The sequence below is a fragment of the Chlorocebus sabaeus genome, chromosome 27, assembly GCF_047675955.1.
Source record: "Chlorocebus sabaeus isolate Y175 chromosome 27, mChlSab1.0.hap1, whole genome shotgun sequence".
Taxonomy (NCBI): Eukaryota; Metazoa; Chordata; class Mammalia; order Primates; family Cercopithecidae; genus Chlorocebus; species Chlorocebus sabaeus.
Genome location: NC_132930.1, coordinates 48,062,054 through 48,086,429, shown reverse-complemented (window position 1 = coordinate 48,086,429; position 24,376 = coordinate 48,062,054). Strand labels below are relative to the sequence as shown.

Below are 24,376 nucleotides of genomic sequence, written 5' to 3'. Positions count from 1 at the left end.
TAGAAGCCACACCCACAGGGCTTTTCAGAATAGCACCATCTTGGGCTCCTGCAGAGGAGCAAGAAGCCTTATTGCAGGAAAGAAAGGTTCTAACAGCTGGGCACAGTGGCTCACACCTGTAATCCTAGCACCTTGGGAGGCCGAGGAGGGCAGATCACCCGAGGTCAGTTCAAGACCAGCCTGGCCAACGTGGCAAAACCCCGTCTCTACTAAAACTACAATTAGCCAGGTGTGGTGGCTCACGCCTGTAATCCCAGTTAGGAGGCTGAGGCGGAACTGCTTGAACCGAGGTGGAGGTTGCAGTGAGCTGATACTGCGCCACTGCACTCATGTGAGACAAAGCAAGACTCCATCTCAAAAAAAAGGAGAAAGGTTCAACTTTCTAAGGTTGTAACAGACGATTTCATGCCACACCCTCAGCTTTAGCTTAGATCACCTTTCCGGCTGTCTTCTTGATGTCATATTTGCTTGGAAGTCACTGAATTTTAGCCGTTAAGGGCACCGAGTGCCGCTCGTCGCCAAGGACCTGCTCACAGCTTAGGGGAAGCAGCTCCTTAGCGACAAATCCGGGAGAGTTTATCTCCATCGCAGTCATGATGGAGGCCACAGTGCCACTGAACTGTCACCACATAACGAGGACCTTCACCTTTGCCTCCTCTAGACTGAGGCTTAGTCATGCTGGCTCCTCCCACATTTTAGGACTCTCAAAAGTCAATGCAAGTGCTCCCACTTCGGGGCCTCTGCTTGCTGCCCTCCCCAAATGCCACCTAATCAGGCACCTCCTACCACCCTGAAAAAGCTGGGTCTCCTCACCAGGGCACATGCTACAACCCGCGTCTACCACCCTCCACCTGACACTGCTTGAGGTCTCCATAAACAAGCTAAGTAAACAAGGGCTTCTGCCCTCTTCAACCTCCTAGAACAAAGTTACCTGACCCACCCCTGGCTTGAGACCAGCCCAGAATCACTTGGAGGGATCTCCGGGACATGTGGCTGTGGTCATGGGCCAGTGGTCTGCAGGCAGCAGCCAGGGTCCAAGGGTGAAGACAGTGGGGAAGGGGCGCCCTCAGACTGATGCTTTTCCTGCTGCAGGGTCTGTCCCAGGAGACAGGGAAGGCTGCCATGCCAGTCCTGACAAGCATCAGACCAAGTATGACATGACACCTACGAAAGGCAGCCCTGCCATGCGCGGTGGCTCAAACCTGTAATACCAGCACTCTGGGAGGCTGAGGCAGGCAGATCACCTGAGGTCGGGAGTTCCAGACCAGCCTGACCAACCTAGAGAAATCCTGTCTCTACTAAAAATACAAAATCAGCTGGGCGTGGTGGCACATGCCTGTAATCCCAGCTACTTAGGAAGCTGAGGCAGGAGAACCGCTTGAATCCAGAAGGCCGAGGTTGCAGTGGGCCAAGATCGCACCATTGCACTCCAGCCTGGGCAACAAGAGCAAAACTCTATCAAAAACTAACATTAAAAAAATAAAGGAGGCGCTTTACCCAGTACCACTCGCTTCAGACACAACAAAGGCAGACACAGCTCTGACCCTCGCTCTCATGGCAGCTGGGCCACCTGGCAACACCCTCAGTCACTTAAAGAAGGTTCTTTTTATTTTTGCAATATCCCATACAAAAGCAATAGAAACAAAACAGTCTTAAGAAGTTTACAATTGAATATTTGAACAGAAAATCTGTACACATTATCATTTACAGCAATTTTACATGGTAAATTAACTGATTGTTTTAAAATGTTCTTTCTAAATCACTCTGCTCTGCTGCCCTAACTCTTGGAGTATTCTAAAGAATCTAACTAGTGCTATTTACAAGTACCAAATTAAGACCATATAACTTACATAAAACCCATTAGTTTAATAGCTCAATTTAACAATGTCTGACTTCAGAGTGCTGTTATGACATACTGGTAAAAGGCCAAAAACTAAGTTATTAAGATATTAAAGGTGTCTGAGAATACTTTGATGCCTATAAAAGCAGCTGACTCTCAACTGGTCCCATGGATTACACGGTTAAATCCAAAACAGTCCATCTGACAAGCAGCAACTGAAGTGCCTGTGGAAAACCAGTTAAGTAGACCTGTCAGCTTACCCTGGAGGACAACAGGGATTAGGCAATTAAGCTTGCTGGAAGATTGCTTCAAGTACACTTTCTTGGATTTAGCGCCATTTACAATTTAAAACATGCAAAATACACTCACTATACATAAAATTAATGTTTCTTATTAATGTTTCTTAAGAAAGTAAGGCAAAAATAATTCATCATGAGATAATGGACTACTAACAGAGAAACCACCAGGTATAAGTGCACACACATGCTTGGTGCCTGGCCAGCCTTCCACCTAGTCGGGGAGGAGCTGTTTCTCTTCCTGGCCGCCAGGTGGCAGTTAGCTCATGGCCGAGAAGTCTCTCAAGGGTTCAGTTAAACAAGCTTCCAAATCGAACTCGTCCTCCACTTGACTGTCCATATGTCTAACCTTGGTGGGTGTGCCAGTGTACACATCCTGGAAAACAGAAGCATGGGTCAGCTGACATTCATCTCACCCTGAAAACAGGGACCACTTCCTACACCCCCACAGCTTATGTGGTAAATCATGTGACGTAATGCACAGCAAGGTGTACACTTCACGTGCAACTGAGATTTTAATAGTGACACTGCAAAGAGAAACCACATGTACTATTTACAAGACAGTGAAGTTTAGATGTACACACATTTTATTTTTATTTTGTAGAGATGGAGTATATGTTGGCCAGGCTGGTCTCGAACTCCTGGGCTCAAGCAATCCTCCTGCTGCCTTGGTTGGCCTCCCATTGTGCTGGGATTATAGGAAGGAGTCACTAGTCACTGCACCTGACCATGTACATAGTTTATAAGCACAGAAAGAATTCTAAAAGCCTAGACCACACCACAAATAGTGGCTGTCTCAGGAGACAGCATTTAAATTGATACATTTTAAAACTGTTTTCTTTTGAGACAGAGTCTCACTCTGTTCAGGCTGGAGGGCAGTGGTGCAATCTCGGCTCATTACCACCTCTGCCTCCCAGGTTCAAGTGATTCTCCTGCCTCAGCCTCCTGAGTAGCTGGGATTACAGGCCTGCATGACCACACCCGGCTAGTTTTTGTATTTTCAGTAGAGACGGGGTTTCACCATTGTTGGCCAGGTTGGTCTTGAACTCCTGACTTCAGGTGATCTGCTGGCCTCAGCCTCCCAAAGTGCTGGGATCACAGGCGTGAGCCACTGTGCCCAGCAGACGGTTTTTTTCTTTTTTTTTTTGAGTCAGTCTTGCTCTGTTGCCCAGGCTATAGTGCAGTGGTGCGATCTCAGCTCACTGAAACATCCACCTCCTGGGTTCGAGCTACTCTCCCGCCTCAGCCTCCTGAGTAGCAGAGACTACAGGCACCCACCATCATGCCCGGCTAATATTTGTATTTTGAAGAAACAGGGTTTCACCATGTTGGCCAGGTCTTGAAATCCTGACCTCAGATGATCTGCCCGCCTTGGCCTCCTAAAGTGCTGGGATTACATGCGTGAGCCACCGTGCCCAGCCCAGACTTCAGTTTGTAAGGCAGCATGTGTTAACAATTCACTTGCGACCCCCAAGCTGAAAGACTCATCCAAAGAAAGTACTTACAAAGTCGTCCTGAGAGCTGGTCTGGGGCTCGGAGCTGCCTTCTGCAGATTCAAGGTCTACAGGGTGTCTGTTAAACGAAATCCAATAGGTGCATCAGGCACTAACTTAACAAACCCAGGAGATGGGGGCACAGCTGAATTCAAGTCTGTTCGCTACAGACAAACCCCACCCATATGGTATAGCCACAACTGTTGTGTGAGCCTAGGGGACACGACACTGACAGTGTCCCCTAGGCTCCCTGAGAGGTCAGCTTTCAGTGACTATTTGACAGACTTAACCCTAGCCCAATCAATCCAGCAGAGAGAAGGCTGGTGGCAATGAGAAGCAGCAAAAACATCTGCTGGGCTCACCACACAAGCATCCTTGGAAACAGCAGCACTCATAAGCCCAATTTTTGAGGGGGAGAAACAAGCACTGTGAACATACTATGCATCATCACTAATTTTTTCCAAGTTTCTACTCAGAGAATGGGACAATAGTGTCACACTGGGGAAAAAAACCCAAATGACATCTGTCAGGATAAACTGGTTAAGTCACTTACAAATCGTTTCAAAGATGCCAGTCTCTAATATAAATTTCCCAGCACAGAGGAGAAACTCAATTGTTTGTTTAAAACATGTGTCTGAGGAAGGGAGAGGCTCAGGACCAGAGGGGAGCTGAGAAGAAACCCCACATAGGAGGAGGGAGGTACAAGATCATTCTCTCTACCTTCCTGGTCAGCAGGTATTCCCATGATGCAGCAAAAGTTCAGGCCTGAGACATTTCAACTAGGCACAAGTTTAAAAGCCAACAGGGCTGGGAGCGGTGGCTCACGCCTGTAATCCCAGCACTTTGGGAGGCTGAGGCGGGCAGATCACAAGGTCAGGAGTTTGAGACCAGCCTGACCAACATGGTGAAACCCTGTCTCTACTAAAAATACAAAAAATAGCCCGGCGTGGTGGTGCGTGCCTATAATCCCAGCTACTCAGGAGGCTGAGACAGGAGAACCACTTGAACCCAGGAGGTGGAGGTTGCAGTGAGCCGAGATCACACCACTGCACTCCAGCCTGGGTGACAGAGCATCTCAAAAAAAAAAAAAAAAAAAAAAAAAAGGCCAACAGGGAAAGAAAGCCTTCCTTAATTAAGAACTTTTATTTTCATGGTTGGACAGAAATGACACAAATACTTTTCAGGATATTTATATTTAAAAAACAAAGTCCAGAGATTGCTGTACTGTAGGGGAAAAGAACTCCAACAATAAAAACAGCAAAACAACAAACAAAACCTGTATTCCCAGATTGACTGTGCTTGAAAAAATAAATTCAATCCAGGAGGCAAACTCTTCCTTCCAGCTGCCTCCCACCCAGTACAGAAGAACTCGGCACCAAGCTGCAGCAGCAGCTGCTCTGCTCGCCAACAGCTGCTGGGGAACGTGGCACCAGAACCTCCCGTCTCAGTGATGCACAGCTGCTCCAGTCACTGGACCAATCAGAGAATCACAGAACAAGAATGCAATAAAGACATACATTTCTTGCAAATCACATCCTTCTTCAGCTGGAGGATCCCAAAAATGCAGAGCCACCTTCCAGAGTTTGATTTGCTGGTCCCACGAACGTCGACTATACTTCTTAAATTTATTAGGGGTCTTGGGATGAATGCCAGGTTGTCGAAGGTGTCTACAGGAGAAAGATTATTCTAGCACATGCCTACATGCCACTCACCTTTCCACATTAGCTCGAAGATTAACCAAACTATGAGATTAGTATTATTTTTAAAATTATAGATCACCAGGCGTGGTGGCTTACACCTGTAATCCTAACATTTTGGGAGGTCATGCCAAGATAACTTAAGCTCAGGAATTCAAAAAAGGCCTGGGCAACACAGTGAGACCTCATCTCTATTTTAAAAAAAAAGAAAAAAAAAAGGGCCAGGCGCCAGTGGCTCACACCTGTAATCCCAGCACTTTGGGAAGCTGAGGCGGGCAGATCACGAGGTCAAGAGATCGAGACCATCCAGGACAACATTGTGAAACCCTGTCTCTACTAACAATACAAAAATTAGCTGGCCCTGGTGGTGCGCGCCTGTAGTCCCAGCTACTTGGGAGGCTGAGGTAGGAGAATTGCTTAGAACCCGGGAGATGGAGGTAGCAGTGAGCCGAGATTATGCCACTGCACTCCAGCCTGGGTGACAGTGCAAGACCCCATCATTAAAAAAAAAAAGAAAAAACAAAAACAAAAAACAAACAGCTAGGGGCTGGGCGCAGTGGCTCACACCTATAATCCTAGCACTTTGGGAGGCCGAGGCGGGTGGATCACCTGAGGTCAGCAGTTCAAGACCAGCTTGGCCAACATGGCAAAACCCCGTCTCTACTAATACAAAAATCAGCCGCTCGTGGTGCCTATAATCCTAGCTACTGGGGGGCTGAGGTAGGAGGATCGCCTGAACCAGTGAGGTGGAGTCTGCAGTGAGCCGAGTTCGTGCTGCTCCAGCCTGGGCAACAGAGTGATACTTCGTCTCAAAAATAAAAAACCCTGCTGGACACGGCAAATCACTTGAACTCAGAAGTCTGAGATCAGGCTCGCCAACATGATGAAACCCCATATCTACTAAAAATAACAAAAATTAGCCAGGCATAGTGGCTCATGCCTGGAGTCCCAGTTACTGCAGAGGCTGAGGCAGAAGAATCACTTGAACCTGGGAGGCGATGGTTGCAGTGAGCCTAGATCATGCCACTGCAACTCCAGCCTGGTCAACAGAGCAAGACTCCACCTTTAAAAAAAAAAAAAAAAAAAAAAACAGGCCGGGCGCGGTGGCTCAAGCCTGTAATCCCAGCACTTTGGGAGGCCGAGGCGGGTGGATCACGAGGTCAGGAGATCGAGACCATCCTGGCTAACATGGTGAAACCCCATCTCTACTAAAAATATAAAAAAAACTAGCCGGGCGAGGTGGTGGGCGCCTGTAGTCCCAGCTACTCGGAGGCCGAGGCCGGAGAATGGCGTGAACCTGGGAGGCGGAGCTTGCAGTGAGCTGGAGCTTGCAGTGAGCCGAGACTCCGTCTCAAAAAAAAAAAAAACAGCGAGACTTCGTCTCAAAAAAAAAAAAAAAAAAAAAAAAACACAAAACAAAAACAAAAGTCGGGCACTGTGGTCCACGCTGTAATCCCAGCACTTTGGGAGGCTAAGGCAGACAGATCACCTGAGATCAGAAAAGTTCAAGACCAGCCTGGCCAACATGGTGAAACCCCGTCTCTACTAAAAATACAAAAACTTAGCCAGGCATGGTGGTGCACACCTGTAATCCCAGCTACTCAGGAGGCTGAGGCAGGAGAATCTCTTGAACCCAGGAGGCGGAGGTTGCAGTGAGCTGAGATCACGCCACTGCACTCCAGCCTGGCGAGAGCGAGACTCCGTCTCAAAATTAAATAAATAAAAAATCAACTGAGATTCTACAAAACAAACAAATATGTAAAAAAAAAAAAAAAAAAAAACCACTATCTGGGCCGGGCACGGTGGCTCACGCCTGTAACCCCAGCACTTTGGGAGGCCGAAGCAGGTGGATCACCTGAGGTCGGGAGTTCAAGACCAGCTTGAACAACATGGAGAAACCTCATCTGTACTAAAAATACAAAAAAATTAGCCGGGCATAGTGGCGCATGCCTGCAATCCTAGCTACTCTGGAGGCTAAGGCAGGAGAATCACTTGAACCTGGGAGGTGGAGGTTGCAGTGAGCCAAGATTGCACCATTGCACTCCAGCCTGGACAACTAGAACAAAATTTCGTCTCAAAAAAAAAAAGCACTATCCACCTGGCACAGCGGCTCACGCTTGTAATCCCAGTACTTTGGGAGGACTACTTGAGGCCAGGAGTTCAAGACCAACCTGGGCAACACAGGGAGACTCCCATCTCTACAAAATTTTTAAAATTTAGCCAGGTGTGGTGGCATGCACTGCTAGTCCCAGCTACTCAGGAGGTTGAGGTGGGAGGATTGCTGGAGGCCAGGAGTTCAAGACTACAGTGAGCCATGATGGCCAGGCACGGTGGCTCACGTCTGTAATACCAGCACTGTGGGAGGCGGAGACAGACAGATCATGAGGTCAGCAGTGCAAGACCAGCCTGGCCAATATGGTGAAACCCCATCTCTACTGAAAATATAAAAATTAGCCGGGTGTGGTGGCGTGCGCCTGTGATCCAAGCTACTCAGGAGGCTGAGGCAAGACAATCACTTGAACCCAGGAGGCGGAGGTTGCAGTGAGCCGAAACTGCACCACTGCACTCCAGCCTGGGCAACAGAGCAAGACTCCATGTCAAAAAAATAAAATAGGCTGGGCGCGGTGGCTCAAGCCTGTAATCCCAGCACTTCGGGAGGCCGAGGCGGGCAGATCACGAGGTCAGGAGATCGAGACCATCCTGGCTAACCCGGTGAAACCCCGTCTCTACTAAAAAATACAAAAAAACTAGCCGGGCGAGGTGGCGGGCGCCTGTAGTCCCAGCTGCTCGGGAGGCTGAGGCAGGAGAATGGCGTAAACCCGGGAGGCGGAGCTTGCAGTGAGCTGAGATCCGGCCACTGCACTCCAGCCTGGGCGACAGAGCGAGACTTCATCTCAAAAAAAAAAAAAATTAAATAAATACATAGTGAGACATGATCATGCCACTGCACTTCAGCCTGGGTAACACAGCAAGACTCAGGAGGAAACAAAAAAGCACTATCACATTGAATCTTACTATTCCTTTGCTATCTATGTTCCAAAAAATTTTTAAAAATAAATAAATAAATTTTTTTTTGAGATGGAGTCTTGCTCTGTCACCCAGGCTGGAGTGCAGTGGTGCAATCTTGGCTCACTGAAACCTGCTCCTCCCAGGTTCAAGCGATTCTCCTGCCTCAGCCTCCCGAGTAGCTGGGACTACAGGCGCCCGCCACCACCCCCAGCGAACTGTTTGTAGTTTTAGTAGAGACGGGGTTTCACCGTGTTAGCCAGGACGGTCTCCATCTCCCAACCTCATGATCCGCCTGCCTCAGCCTCCCAAAGTGCTGGGATTACAGGTGTGGGCCACTGCACTCGGCCAAAAGTAAAAATTTTTTTTTTTGAGACAAAGTCTCACACTCTGCAGCCCAGGCTGGAGTGCAGTGGCGCGATCTCAGCTCACTGCAAGCTCTGCCTCCCGGGTTCACACCATTCTCCTGCCTCAGCCTGAGTAGCTGGCACTACAGGCAACCGCCACCACACCCAGCTATTTTTAGTAGAGACGGGGTTTCACTGTGTTAGCCAGGATGGTCTCAATCTCCTGACCTCGTGATCCACCCGCCTCGGCCTCCCAAAGTGCTGGGATTACAGGCATAAGCCACCACGCCCGGCCCACGCCTGGCTAATTTTAAAATTTTTTGTAGAGATGAGGTCTCCCTGTATTGCCCAGGCTAGTCTCCTGGCCTCAAGTGGTCCTCTTGGCCTCCCAAAGTGCTGTAATTACAAGCATAAACCATTGCACCTGGCCCAGAAAACTAAATTTCAACCCCAATCCTGCCAAAAAGTTCAGGAAAACACTAAAGCTTTCTTTATATCCTTTTGTGTCTGTGTGTTTGACGGAGCAAGATAGGCAAGAACATGCTGCTTAAAGGAAATAGGGCAATGCCAATTATTTTTCTCCAATTAGAATTTTACAGTATTTAACTTGAACTTCATTTTTTCCCCATCATGTATTTTAATAAGTTTACATCTATATAATTGCTGACTCCTAAGAAATAAAATGTTATCTAACATTCAAAATTCTGAAAATGATTTTTAAAATCTTCACGTCTTTAGTTTTTTAGTTGCCAATCCATTCTTTATTTACGTCATAAGTCCCAGTAAGTCTCTATTAAATAGCTCTTAGTAGGTGTGAACTATCCCCAGCATCATCTGTACTACACAATCTAAGCAACTCTTTAGAAATGCAATGCTACAGGGTTTGTTCAAGACATGCCACTGAGACAAGACTACCTTGGGACTTCTTTAATATAACGATCGTAGGCAATTGTGTTCTTCCCATAGTTGATCTGTTTCTGTCTCCTCATTAGGACACTTTCATCTGTCTCAAAGTCAGCCGGCACAGTGGACACAGACTCCTTTGAATCAGAACTGAAAAAACAACAGATTAACAGAATAAGCCCTGCAATTAAGATCACCATGTAAGGTAAGCCAAGAAAATGTCAAAACACAATAATGGAGGATTCACTCCAGATTCCAAACCATATTAATCCTCAACAGTCCAGAGACTGCATGTATGGGAATTTAGTACACAACAGATATAGTATTTCAAATCAGTGAAGAAAGTATTAATAAAATGCTACTGTGACAATCAGCATTTCTGACAGTCACAATTTTTTTTTTTTAACAAATTACAGGTCTATCAAATTAGAAAAGCATCATTTACACAACCTTTACCTTCCTGATGATGATTTTCTCTCTCTTCCAAAGTCATTGATGAGAAGTTTCCTTTTATATCTGAGGGCAAAATAAATATTGCTGTTTTTAAAAAAGGTATAAAAATAAAGCAGCCAGGTCTGAGGAAGCTCCACCCTGATACCCTCAGGCACACCATCCTATGAAATCCAGAAGCTCCCTGGGCCAAAAGAAATCCTTGTCAGGTTCAGTTTAAGTAGTGAGATCCACACAACAAAAATGTACATCCCCAAAAACTTAGCAGCCTTAAAGAAAGAAAAAGAAGGCCGGGCGCGGTGGCTCAAGCCTGTAATCCCAGCACTTTGGGAGGCCGAGACGGGCGGATCACGAGGTCAGGAGATCGAGACCATCCTGGCTAACACGGTGAAACCCCGTCTCTACTAAAAATACAAAAAACTAGCCGGGCGAGGTGGCGGGCGCCTGTAGTCCCAGGTACTCGGGAGGCTGAGGCAGGAGAATGGCGTAAACCCGGGAGGCGGAGCTTGCAGTGAGCTGAGATCTGGCCACTGCAGTCCAGCCCGGGATACAGAGCAAGACTCCGTCTCAAAAAAAAAAAAAAAAAAAAAAAAAAAGAAAGAAAAAGAAAACACAAATTGAAATATATTTTTATTTTAAAAACACCACACTTACTAATGGGACCCGTATGCCTACTGGGCACTGCATACCTTCTCCAATCTTGGAGACCAAACATGCCCCCTTTTGTCTTGTTCCTCATGAACTTCCTGAGGCATCTGCTTTCTATTGCAGTCATTACCAGAACACGGCTTTGCAAAAAACAGAAATATGACATCTCCAAAAGGAGTCTAGCGCAATCTAACGTTGAAACCACGAACTACCTTGAGCTCCAAGTTCATGTGGGTATCTTTTTTTGAGATGGAGTCTCGCTCTGTCACGCAGGCTAGAGTACAGCAGCACGATCATGGCGGCTCACCACAGCCTCACACTGCTGGGTTGAAGCAGTCATTCCACCTCAGCCTCCCAAGCAGCTAGGACTCAGGCAAGTGCCGCCACACCCATCTCCAAAAAAAATTTTTTTTTGGAGAGATGGAGGTCTATATTGCCCAGGCTGCTCTTGCACTCCTGAGCTGATGCGATCCTCCCAGTCTCTCAAAAGTACTGAGATCAAGAGTGAGCCACCACGCCTGGCCGGTCATGCAGGCATCTAAATTATGTCATGTATCACTGTGCCTCCTCTTAAAATCTAAAATCCACCCAAGTTTGCTGAGGTGTTCAGTGCAGCTTGGACGCCAGAAGGTAATGAAGTAATATCTCCTGTGCTATCTCCTATCTAGAGTAGCACTAGCTGTATAACACCATCTTTGTATGATTCAGAGATTAGTCCTGCAAATCATGTGCTACAGGGCCTCATTCTCTCCAGTACCACAGATGAGAAAGACTGGTTTCAGGTATGATGAAAATCCATTTTCTTTTTTTTTTGAGACGGAGTTCCCTCTTGTTGCCTAGGCTGGAGTGCAATGGTGAGATCTTGGCTCACTGCAACCTCCGCCTCCCGGGTCCCAAGTGATTCTCCTGCCTCAGCCTCCCAAGTAGCTGGGATTACAGGCATGAGCCACCACACCCAGCTAATTTTGTATTTTTAATAGAGATGGGGTTTTTCCATGTTGGTCAGGCTGGTCTCGAACTCTTGATCTCAGGTGATCCACCAGCCTTGGCCTCCAAAAGTACTGGGATTACAGGCATGAGCCACCGTGCCATGCCAAAAATCAATTTTCATACTCTTATACTGCTAGTTTGTAGTCTGTTAGTCTCCTTAAAGCACAGTAAGCTGACATTTCATACCCATACTGTTGGGAAGCAAGCTGGCCTGCCAGTAACGGCTCACTAAAGGGCCGGGAGGTTTTAAATCACACAGGTCGCACTAAAAGTTGCAGCTTTGGCCGGGCACAGTGGATCACGCCTATAATCCCAACATTTTGGGAGGCCAAGGTGGGTGAATCACCTGAGGGCAGGAGTTTGAGACCAGCCTGGCCAACATGGTGAAACCCAGCCTCTACTAAAAATACAAAAATTAGCCGGATGTGGTGGCACATGGCTATAATCCCAGCTACTCAGGAGGCTGCGGCAGTAAAACGCTTGAACCTGGGAGGCAGAGGTTGCAGTGAGCCGAGATTGTACCACTGCACTCCAACCTGGGCAACAGAGCAAGACCCCATCTCAAAAAATAATAATAAATAAAAGCCACAGCTTTCCATCACAAAGGGTATAATCAACAAGAGTAGTCCAAACAGTGCTGTTTTCCAAAACAAGACAAGTTTCAGGCACAGACCCATGAGATATCTGAAGAATAAATAGGGATCCACTCACAGGACAATCTAGACAGGTAGAATATGCCTGAATATGAGTTGCAGACAATCCCTGGCAAGGGGTGACGTGACGGAGCAACTAGGCCATAGGTATGCAAGAACTGCTCTAAGACTTGTGAATGCAACACCAACTATACGGGTAAAGTCAACATTCTTTTTTTTTTTTTTGAGACGGAGTGTCGCTCTGTCGCCCAGGCTGGAGCACAGTGGCACGATATCGGCTCACTGCAAGCTCCGCCTCCCGGGTTCACGCCATTCTCCTGCCTCAGCCTCCCGAGTAGCTGGGACTACAGGCGCCTGCCACAACACCCGGCTAATTTTTTGTATTTTTAGTAGAGACGGAGTTTCATTGTATTAGCCAGGATGGTCTCGATCTCCTGACCTCGTGATCCACCCGCCTCGGCCTCCCAAAGTGCTGGGATTACAGGTGTGAGCCACCGCGCCCGGCTAACATTCTAATTTTATAGTTGAGAAAGTGAAGACCTATATAAATACAGTAATTCACGAAAAATATTGATACTCACATCCGTGAACTCCTACTTCATTTCTTTTACCAAGGCATACTATCCACCCAAACATTTTGATACCAGAAGAAATTACAAATAACTCCCCCAAATGTTCAACAACCAATTCCCACATATTCCTGTCCCTTTTCAAAGGAGGCAGCTATAAACACCATCACTGGCTGCCAAAATGAGAACAGGTAGTCTAGGTATGATTCCGTGGCTGACACGCAAGACACTTTTTTCTCAAGACCCTGTTTATCAGCCAGCTGTTGGCTAAAATTATCTTGTAAAATACTTCAACTAATTATAAGCCACATTTTAACTCGGTTTGAATAAACCCAGTCCATGCAACTGGGTTTGAGTTAGGCAACTCATCAAAAGAGAAAGGACCAACACACTGATAATCAAGGGAGATTAAACAGTGGTTAAGGATGCATTAGGTAATGAGTCAACGAAGAGGAAGTAGCTTAGTTTGTGGTAACTTGGATACACACACAATCTTGTGTACAACTGCAAGAGGTTCACAGAATCCAAGTTTGAGACCTTTCCTTGGATGTTGGCATTTCTGAGCTGTGTTTGTTGCCTGAGCCAGTGTCAATGTATTCCTTCATCTGGAGAGAGCACTCCATCTAGTGTGCTGGGTTGTGTGAGCACCGCACACAGAAGGTCAGTGGTAACAAATGACTGTAGTAAGTGCCTGATAGTTAGGCCGGGCACACTGGCTCATGCCTGTAATCCCAGCACTTTGGGAGGCCAACGTGGGCGGAGCAGGAATTCGAGACCAGCCTGACCAACATGGTGAAACCCCATCTCTACAAAAAATACAAAAATTAGCCAGGCGTGGTGGCCTGTGCCTGTAATCCCAGCTACTCAGGAGGCTGAGGCAGGAGAATCTCTTGAACCCGCGAGGCAGAGCTTGCAGTGAGCCGAGATTTTGCCACTGTACTCCAGCCTGGGCGACAGAGCAAGACTCTATCTCCAAAAAAAAAAAGGGCCGGGCGTGGTGGCTCAAGCCTGTAATCCCAGCACTTTGGGAGGCCGAGACGGGTGGATCACGAGGTCAGGAGATCGAGACCATCCTGGCTAACACGGTGAAACCCCGTCTCTACTAAAAAATACAAAAAACTAGCCGGGCGAGGTGGCGGGCGCCTGTAGTCCCAGCTACTCGGGAGGCTGAGGCAGGAGAATGGTGTGAACCCGGGAGGCGGAGCTTGCAGTGAGCCGAGATCCGGTCACTGCACTCCAGCCCGGGCGACAGAGCAAGACTCCGTCTCAAAAAAAAAAAAAAAAAAAAAAAAAAAAAAAAAGAAAGTTTCTGATAGTCCTCCAGCCTGCAATCCAGCAGTAACACCACTGTGCACCTACTTCCACTCTCAGAAGGATTACCACCAGGAACACAGTGGTCTCCAAGCTTGAAAGAGTGGACTCACCTGCAGGGCTTTTCACAGGATGGCCAGGCCCCACCCCATTCGCAGGCCCAGGGAAGGGTCTGAGAATCTGTATTTCCAACAAGTTCCCAGTAAATGTTGATGCCTTTGGTCTGGAGCCCAGACCTTTGAGAACCACTGTTATAAGACATATACCAAATTTAATGTGTTACTGAAAATGCCACAGATTAACACTTCAAAGTGGTCCAAAATGTGTACCTTGCCATTTCTTTGTTAACTCTGGTCCTCATTTCATCTTCTTCAACTGCACTTGCCCAGTCAGAGCATCTGGAACGGGGTTTAGGGCCTTCAGGAGTGGTAAAGCTGCAATAAAATGAAAATGCTACTGAACCATGATACGTACTTTGTTTCCTTTCAAACTGTATGTCAAGAAATATTCAAAGGCTGGTGGGGCACAGTGGCTCACGCCTGTAATACTAGCACTTGGGAAACCAAGATAGGAGGATCACCTGAACCCAGGAGTTCAAGACCAGCATGGGCAAGATAGTGAGACTTCATCTCTACCCCCCACCCAAAAAAATAAAAGCATTAAATCAGTGAACTATCTGTATCAAGCCATACTAAACTGGAGTTTAGCAGGACAAAAGCAAACATGATGTAGAACAGAACCTATCAGTTGAATCTACCCAGGGCTGTCACTAGAGCAGAAGTCACGGAGCTCCTTGGCAGCGTGCCCACTGTGTTTGGGAGGTCTAATAAAACCAACTAGAATTTAAGACTTCAAACTAAATTATGATTCCTTTTGGGTGTCCACACTTCAGTAGTCCAGAGCTATCATATGGCTAAAATCAAGTTATTTGGTTCATCTCCGGTATGTGTTTATAAAGCCACCGTATCAGACATTAAGATGGAGATTTGCTTCGAATTTTTGCAGTGTGTGGGGTAGTCAGAAAAACCATATCTAGTTTTCAGCTTCAGTTCTGGCATTTCTATGGGTTAGCCTTATCTCACTGATCCAACATCCAGCCTGATGCTGGAGCTCATGAAGCTGACTCTGAGAAGTTCGGAGACTGTAGAGTTTCCCATTTAGTATTTAATTTGTCCCTATGCCATTAGTCCCCAGCTTGCAATCACTCCCAATGTCAATGTTGACAGGATTGTGACAACATTGCCTTTCATAAAACCGAGGACCAAAGAATTCCATTATTCTAACAAAGCCCAAGTTCCATAGATTGTGGGCACATCTAGACAGATATGTGCATGCTTGATGGTGCAGAGCAACTACTCACTACCACCAACCTCGTGCCCCCTGGCTGGCCATACAGAGGGATGTGTTGTCAAACTGAGAAGGATCTGCAAGGTAAGTCTCTAACTGAGGCCCTCTCAGGTGGGTGTTTCCGCTGTGTAGTCCCAAGCCTGTATCCGTATCATAAAAGTGCAGGTCGGGCATTCCTCCAGGTTATCTGGCCAGTGTAGACTCCTTCATCTGAATATGAACCTCCAGGATAAGAATTTTTCAGACACGTCTATACTAAACAGTAGGATCCTGCACTTGCCAAATGTCTGCCTCCTTCTGTTCTGCATTGACCCATTTTTTTTTTTTTTTTTGAGATGGAGTCTCGCTCATGTTGCCCAAACTGCAATGCAGTGGCGTGATCTCAGCTCACTGTAACCTCCACCTCCCAAGTTCAAGCGATTCTCCCGCCTCAGCCTCCCGAGTAGCTGAAATTACAAGCATGAGCCACCACGCCCAGCTAATTTTTTATTTTTAGTAGAGGCTGGGTTTCTCCATGTTGGCCAGGCTGGTCTCGAACTCCCAACCTCAGGTGATCCACCCGCCTCGGCCTCCCAAAGTGCTGGGATTACAGCCGTGAGCCACCACACCCGGACTGCACTGACCCATCCTAATTCCTGTTAAGTGTGAGAAGAATTGTCTTCAGTTCTTCTCCATTCTCATTCATGATGATATCATTGATCCATTAACCAGCTGAGAAATGACTGATGCTGAAGAAATGGTATTCTATTGGTAAGGCTTATTACCAAACTTCTGATAATGAAGCAGGCTACCAAAAACTTACCCAGCCCACCCCAGGAGTGTTTGGATTTGATCATGGAAGTAACACACACCAAAGTCACTGAGACTTTAGACTACTTGTTTTATTTTGCCAGATTATCATGGGAGAGTCTTTAGTTCTGAATTATCTGTAAGTCTGAGTACTTCATAGAATTAGAAAGCAGGTACAGCTGACACCTTCTCACCATGTTGTAAATATTTACTGAGACCGGGTACAGTACTGAGGGATGATAATCTTCTGATTTATCCAATGCTGACTGTCTAGAGCAAATTGTCCACTCTGTGAATGCTCCTGTAACATGTATGAACACATTTCTGGGTACCTTAGAAGTTGTCTTTTTCATGTGTGCTAATATGCAGCATTTATACATTGTGAGAAGTTGATTTTAATAAAAAGGTTGAAACTTCATCTCCAAAATAAACAAACAGCCAAGCACAGTGGGGCATGCCTGTAGTCCCAGCTACGTAGGAGGCCCAGGCAGGAGGATCACTCTAGCCCAGGAGGTCAAGGCTGGATAAGCCTTGATCCTGGCACTGCACTCCAGTCTGGGCAACAGGGCAAGACTCTATCTCAAAAAAATATATATGGTGGCAGGGGGCGGTGGCTCATACTTGTAATCCCAGCACTTTGGGGAGGCCGAGGCATGTGGATGACCCGAGATAAGGAGTTCGACACCAGCCTGGCAAACATGGGGGCGAAACCCCGCCATGTTAAAATAAAATACAAAAATAACATAAAAATACAAAAAGTAGCCAGGTGCAGTGGTGCACACCAGTAATCTCACCTACTAGGGAGGCTGAAGCAGAACTGCTTAAACCCCAGAGGCGGAGGCTACAGTGAGCCGAAATTGCACCACTGCACTCCAGCCTCAGCAATAGAGACTCCGTCTCAAAAAATAAATAAATAGTAATATAGAATAGCTAACATAGCCGTTTACCTTTCAGGTGCATGTAATTTATAATTCAGAATGTTACATACACTATGATTACAATGTGTACGGAGGAGTATAAGTCAGAGTCCCTGCTGTACCAGGACTCCATCTACTGGCAAAGTACTCCCTACACTTGAGTCAAACCAAATCCAGGAGCTCAGTTCCATCTCAAGCTCAAGGTAGTCTTCAGTCAATATCAGGAAATTTATGGCCAGGCAGTGGCTCACTCCTGTAATCCTAGCACCTTGGGAGGCCAAGGCCAGCTGCCTGGGCTCAGGAGTTCCACACTAGCCAGGGAACATGGTGAAACCTCATCTCTACTAAAATACAAAAACTTAGCTGGGCGTGGTAGCTCACATCTGTAATCCCAGCTACTCGGGAGGCTGAGGCAGGAGAATCCCTTGGGCCCAGGAGGTGGAAGTTGCAGTGATCCACCAGCGGAGTTGCAGTGAGCCGAAATCACGCACTGCACTCCAGCCTGGGAGACAGAGAGAGACCCCATCTCAAAAAATAAATGAATAAATAAATAATAGTCCGGGTATGGTGGCTCACGCCTGTAATCCCAGCACTTTGGGAGGTTGAGGCAGGCGGATCACCTGAGGTCAGGAGTTCAAGACCAGACTGGCCAACATGGTGAAGCCCCATCTCTACTAAAAATACAAATATCAGCTGGGTGTGGTGGCAGGTGCCTGTAATCCCAGCTACTCGGGAGGCTGAGGCAAGAGAATCACTTGAACCTGGGAGATGGAGGTTGCACTCCAGCCTGGGCAACAGAGCAACAATGCCGCCTCAAAAAAATAATAATTAAAATTTTTTTTAAAAATCAGGAAACTTGAAAGCTTAAGGCTTGATGCCCCAAATTCTGGCAGTTCAAATTGATGTATCTTATTTATACATCAAACATAAGCTCACATCTTTATTTTTCTACCCCGTTTTTCTGTTGGTCATTACTGATATTAAAACTAGACACTGGGTCGGGTGCATAGGCTCATGCCTGTGATCCCAGCACTTTAGGAGGCCGAGGCAGGCAAATCACAAGGTCAGGAGTTTGAGACCAGCCTGGCCAACATGATGAAACCCCGCCTCTACTCGGGCCGGGCGCTGTGGTTCATGCCTGTGATCCCAGCACTTTGGGAGGCCAAGGCGGGCGGATCACAAGGTCAGGAGATCGAGACCACGGTGAAACCCCGTCTCTACTAAAAATACAAAAAATTAGCCAGGTGCAGTGGCGGGCGCCTGTAGTCCCAGTTACTCGGGAGGCTGAGGCAGGAGAATGGCACGAACCTGGGAGGTGGAGCTTGCAGTGAGCAAGCTCTGTTACCAGCCTGGGTGACAGAGTGAGACTCCATCTCACTCACACACACACACACACAAAACCCTGCCTCTACCAAAAATACAAAAACTAGGCTGGGTATGGTGGCTCACGCCTGTAATCCCAGCACTTTGGGAGGCTAAGGCGGGTGGATCGCTATGTCAGGAGTTCGAGACTAGCCTGACAAACATGGTGAAACTTCGTTTCTACTAAAAATACAAAAATTAGCCAGGTGTGGTGGTGTGCACCTGTAATCTCAGCTACTCAGGAGGCTGAGGCAGAATTGCTTGAACCCGGGAGGCAGAGGTTGCAGTGAGCTGAGATCGTGCCATTGCACTCCAGCCTGGGCAACAGAGCAAGACTCTATCTCAAAAAGAAAAAAAAAAAAAAAAAAAAACAGCCGGGTGTGGTGGCACATGCCTGTAGTCCCAGCTACTCGGAGGCTAAAGCAGGAGAACTGCTTGAACTTGGAAGGCAGAGGTTGCAGTGAGGTGAGATCATGCCACTGCACTCCAGCCTGGATGACAGTGAGACTCCGTCACAAAAAAAATAAGCTAGATAACTAACTTTAATTACAACAAATAAGCAACCTATTTTAGCTGTAAACCAAATGCTATGTTTGGAAAATACAATTGCAATAACGACTAATATTTATGTAATTATGATTTCTTCCCTTACAGCCACACAACTCAAGAGAAACTTAAACTGGATTTCTAAAACTAAATTTCCAGATTCTAAAAACAGTAGAAAGGCATGAAATCAAATTAAGTAATTAACTGAAAATTAAGTTGACTCAATAGAGGCCTGTCCAGGATTGGATACAAGCATCCTCACTAGTGTATCAAGAGGTTCAAGTCTGGGTCTCCCAGTGTAACAAGTTCCTGAACTACAAGAATAATTTAAAGCCTGTGTATGTGAATCACCATATACTACATACCGTATTTTGGTACCTTTAAGTCCGTTTCTTAGATTAAGTAGGTTACATTCACAATCTACCCTATCTTGGGACAACAAAGCCCAATTTTACACACTAAGCTAACAACCTTCCAAAGGGAGTACTTCTAGGTCTTATCCATCAAGGAGCTGGCTCTATTTGTCAGATGCCTCCAGGCCTTACCCACCACGTGCAAACACCAAGTGCAAAGGCCCTAGCACAGAAGCACTCCTACAGTCGGAGGAGTGAAGATGCCAAACACTTCCGTAACTTCTAAAGCACTGTAAGGATTTAATATTTTTATCTTCAGCTAAATGAGTTTGATCTCAATAAGGTTTGATTACCTTCCCTTCATATCTGGACCTAGGGCCTCTTCTGCACCCACCCCTAGACCCAAGTTTTGTTTTTTTGAGACAAAGTCTCGCTCTTGTTGCCCAGATTTGAGTGCAATGGCTCAATCTCGGCTCACTGCAACCTCCCCCTCCTGGGCTCAAGGGATTCTCCTGCCTCAGCCTCCCGAGTATTTTGTATTTAGTAGAGATGGGGGTGTTGGGAAAAAGGCTTATCGGGTGCCTGTATAAACTGGCCATAAAAATATGGGACAGTAAGTTGTGAAAAGCCACAAGAGGCCTCTGAGGAGGAAAGCCTCCTAAAATTGCCATCATGTTCCCATGCTCAGATCAAGACCTGCTCTCTTATCTTTTAAACACTGTGTTCAAGGAGAAAGACACTCCTTTAAAGCTCTGGAACGTGGACAGACATGCAGGGTCCTAGTTAAGCCCGCTCCCACTAGCTACTCACCGGTAAGTTACAGATATGCTGTTTAAGCACAAACGAGATTCATTTAAACCGCTATTGCTATAAATTATGCCTATGATGCACTGCTTCTCTTTCACTGTTTCGCCCTGAACGTCTATTTCTTAAATTTAAGTGACTATACTCAATAAATAGTGTGGAGACCAGAACTCTGGACCTTTTGCAGCCTCCATTTTCCAACTGGGCCCCTGGCTCCCACCTTTATGAACTCCTAATCTGTCTCTTCTCATTCCTTTGTCGCCACCGGACTTCGTGTACCCTACGGGTGGTGTTGAGGCTGGTCCCCAACAATAGGGTTTCTCCATGTAGTCAGGCTGGTCTCGAACTCCTGACCTCAGGTGATCAGCCGGCCTTGGCCTCCCAAAGTGCTGGGATTACAGACAGGAGCCGCTGCACCCAGCCCCCTAGACCCAAGTCTTTAAACATCATCTCTACGCCCTGGTAACTCATTGTGCCTGAAGATGCCTCCCATGTAGACTCCTACACTCCATTACCTTTCTTGACATCTCCTTTGCTTCTCTAAGCAGTTTCTCAAGCCTCACAACTTCCCATACCTAGCTGCTCCAGCCCATCTTCTCTATCTTGGCAAATGGCCCCACAATCAAGTGTTCAGACCTAAAGGCTTGAGTCATTCTTGATGCGTCTTTCCTCTGTAAACCAAAAAGTGTCTGAGACAGGTCTCAATTACTTTAGGAATTTAGCTAACTTGTTAAGGACATGACTAGAAGAACACGAAATTACAGAAAGAGTCTGTGATTTGTGCCTTTCTCCAAAGATGACTGTGAGGACTTCAATATTCAAAAGAGAAGAGTAGGTTGAAGGAGAAAGGATCCACATGTTCCAAGAGAAAACGAGCAGCTAGGGGAATAGTCAATTATGTATTCCTCGTGCGCTCGGTAAGTTGACACTTAAGGTGAACAGAGTTCACCCGTGGAGACACTTCATCTTTTATCTGTAGCTATCTGCTTAGAAACAAAAGGAAACGCAAAGGTAGTTTCTTGCATGACTCCACCTTCAGCTTAATTTTTTCCTTTTGGTATAGTGGTTTTGGGTCCGAGTTTTTATTTTCTTTTCACGCCTCCCATCCCCAACCCATCAGCAAGTCTCACTGGTCCTGCCTTCAGAAGTCTATCCTGAACCGTGCATTTCCTCCCACCTTCACTGCTCCATCTCGGCCAAGTCACCATGCCTTTCAGGAAACTTAGGAGCAACAAGCCCCCAATGCGGGACGGACCACCCCACACAAAACCCCTCGAGAAGTTTTCTCTAACCATAGCCCCTTAAAGCCCCGCCACTATGACCACTGGCACCCCTGCTTACTTCCTCCAAACCCTCCTCGGCTGTCCCACCCCTATCAAGCCCTCCTTTCGCTCGCATCGCGACCCTCCCTGCACACCGCCTAACCTAGAAAATGGCCAAGCAGGTGAACCCGGTAAACTCACTTCTCGTCGGGACTCGGGTGTCCCCTGACTTCCACGTGCTCACGAGAAGCCCGTCGGAGACCCTGACCTCTCCCGGGAGCACCACACAGACTCTGGCCAACTCGGGCTGACACCAGTTCAGAAGACTCCCACCCTGGGAAGAGGCTTCCGGAGTGTTCCAGCGCCCGCCAGGCCTGGTGCGGGCGCCCCAGTGCAGGGGCCGCGCGGAGACAAAGGTAAAAGGACGCAGGGCGCCGACCTGGCCGATCCCGGCACCGAGAGAGCGCGACAAGGTCCCTGGAGCCCGCGGCCCCGTCAAGGGCTCCACCGCGCCCCGACCCCCGGGTCCCGTGCCCACCTCTCGGGTCTGCGCTCGGCGCCGCGGCGCTCGGCCTCCTCGGCGTCTTCGGGCCTCCAGCGCCTACCGTCGGCTCTGCGCTTCCGTCCCAGGCTCCATCGCGCGGGGGACGGCGGGCTGCGGGGAGGAACGCGGTCGGCGGGGCTCGGGAGGTCGGGGACCGCCGTACGACCCCCGTCCCGCAACATCCGGCCCCGCACGACCCCCGCCCCACGGAGCACGCGCTCCCTCGCCCGCCGCGCAGCCCGGCCTCACCTGGCGTCACCGTCGCAGCCGCTCTGATACCTCGGCGGGCTTCGCGGGCGGCAGGCCATGGCAGCACGGGTCAGGCGCGCAGGGCGGGGGCGGGGCCGGGGCCGGGGCTGAGGCGGCGGGGGCGCGGGCCGGGCGCGCACAGCAGGGAAGGGAAGAACCGGACCTCAGGCAGCGACCTGCGTCCCCGCGCCGGCGCTCACAACCTCTGCGCGCCCCGCCCCCAACCGCCTTTATATGGGCGCCGGCCCCGCCCCTCGGCCTCCCGCGCGCGCCGGGTCGGGCGAAACCATCGGGCCAAGCCGCGGGGGTCCACTCGGCTGCGCGCGCCTCGCCAGCCGACTGGGGCTGGGGCGAGACCTCAGAACCGCGGGCAGCCGCGAAGCCCGACTGCCTGGCTCCCGGCTCGGGAGCCGGAGGGACGCCGCGGGCTGAGGAAAGGCCTAAGGAAAAGGTTGAGCTCCACCCGCGGGATTGAGACGGCCGGGCCGCCGCGGGCCGCTGCGACGCTGATAGGTCGCGCCTTGGCGGGCGGGGGCAGCTTTGGCGGGAGATTCGGCCGCGCGCGACGCGGCGCAGGTTGTGGGGGAAGGGCAAGCGGCGCGTTTCTCAGCCTGGGTCGTGGCGCATCTCCCATTGGTCCCGGCCTGGGTGGAGCGCGGCTCTGCTTGGTCCCTGCCCAGGTGGGGGCGTGTCTCCTCCCTGGCGGGAACCCGGAACCCGGAACCCGGAAGGCGTGGCCTATGGCCGGTACTGACTGCTCCTCACGGTCCCGTGGCCGCTGCAGGCGCGTACCCGCGGTCTGCTGTTTTGAGCCGCTTAAAGTTTTGGAGTAACCTTTTAGGTAGCGATAGTTGACCACTACGCTGAGTCTTTCCGGTCCCACTGCCCTGGCCGTTAGCCGCACACCGGCCACCGACTGAGCCGCTAGTCTCCGCCGCTAGTCTCGGATACCGCTGCCTCCCTGCCCGCCCGTGACGTCCTCCGCTGTGTCGCCGGTACCTGACGCTCCCACTCTCTGCCTGGAGTTGACTGGACTTGAAGTATCCTGAAGAATCCCTGGCTCAGCAGGGAGACCCCACGTGGAGGCGAGGTCCTGTAGATCCGCACCATCCGTCCCGCTTCCCCGCCGCCGTCACAGTTGCAGCTGATGGCCCCGCGGATCCAGCCAAATAGAACCCCAACAGGGGTACACATACACCTGGGAACAGGTTCCCACAGCTTCCTGTTGGGGACAACGTGAGGGATGCAGGGGAGAGTGGAACCAGCCAAAAGAGTGGGCAGTGGGGTCAGGTCCAGGAGGCTGAGCCCCAGGGATGCTTGGGATCCCTCTCAGGCCCTACACCTTTCGGAGGACCTGGCTTTTGCACCTGCTGTCCTCAGGACTGTGCCTTGGTGCGCCCACCGCCCCCTTTTGAACTTGAAAAGGTCATCCTAAGACTAGGACAGACACATCCTGTCCCTTCCCTCCCCAGGCCCTGGGCATCCCATAACCCTCAATACTGTAAACTAAAAATCCTTGCAGGGTGCGGTGGCTCACGCTGGTAATCCCAACACTTTGGGAGACCAAGGTGGGAGGATCATCTGAGGTCGGGAGTTTGAGACCAGCCTGACCAACATGGAGAAACCCCGTCTCTACTAAAAATACAAAATTAGCCTGGCGTGGTGGCGCATGCCTGTAATCCTAGCTACTCGGGAGGCTGAGGCAGGAGAATCATTTGAACCTGGGAGGTGGTGGGTCAAGATCATGCCACTGCACTCTAGCCTGGGCAACAAGAGCAAAACTCTCAAAAAAAATTAAAATCCTAAGCCCCCAACAACTGAATGGACCCCCTTGTGGTCAGTGGGACACCAGTGGCAATAAGATACCAAATTATGAATAGGACCTAAGGTCATGCCAGGCAAGGGTTAAGTCACACACCCTACATTTAAACTATATTCTTACTGTCACACTGCTTTTCTTTTCCTCTTAGTAGCTCAACAAGCACTGGCCTTGAGATAAG

The 24,376-nt window shown here is 48.8% G+C and overlaps 1 protein-coding gene across 2 annotated transcripts; it reads right to left on the bottom strand.

Moving 5' to 3' along the window:
• Positions 1-1,585: 1,585 nt before the first annotated feature.
• Positions 1,586-22,583, bottom strand: SLBP (stem-loop histone mRNA binding protein). 2 transcript variants are annotated; one of them, XM_037983220.2, is made up of 8 exons: positions 22,377-22,583; positions 22,122-22,238; positions 14,533-14,637; positions 10,039-10,098; positions 9,595-9,732; positions 5,147-5,296; positions 3,642-3,708; positions 1,586-2,512 (listed from the first exon to the last, which is right to left on the bottom strand). In XM_037983220.2, the coding sequence occupies exons 1-8, from the start codon at positions 22,433-22,435 to the stop codon at positions 2,396-2,398; spliced, it is 813 nt and encodes a 270-aa protein (XP_037839148.1). In that variant the 5' UTR covers positions 22,436-22,583; the 3' UTR covers positions 1,586-2,395. The 2 variants fall into 2 exon arrangements, with proteins under 2 accessions (XP_037839148.1, XP_072868679.1); XM_073012578.1 differs by lacking the exon at positions 22,377-22,583 and having other exon boundaries at positions 22,122-22,350.
• Between the last annotated feature and the right edge of the window lie 1,793 nt (positions 22,584-24,376).

Bases quoted from the DNA above. Each gene is read 5' to 3' on its own strand.
- SLBP (XM_073012578.1), bottom strand. From the start codon at position 22,309: ATGTTGCGGGACGGGGGTCGTACGGCGGTCCCCGACCTCCCGAGCCCC. The intron at 5,297-9,594 runs GTAGTCTTGTCT...TTTCTCCTGTAG, and splicing joins TATATTAAAGAAGTCCCAAG to ACACCTTCGACAACCTGGCA. The intron at 3,709-5,146 runs GTATGTCTTTAT...TTCGTTTAACAG, and splicing joins GGATGTGATTTGCAAGAAAT to ACACCCTGTAGACCTTGAAT.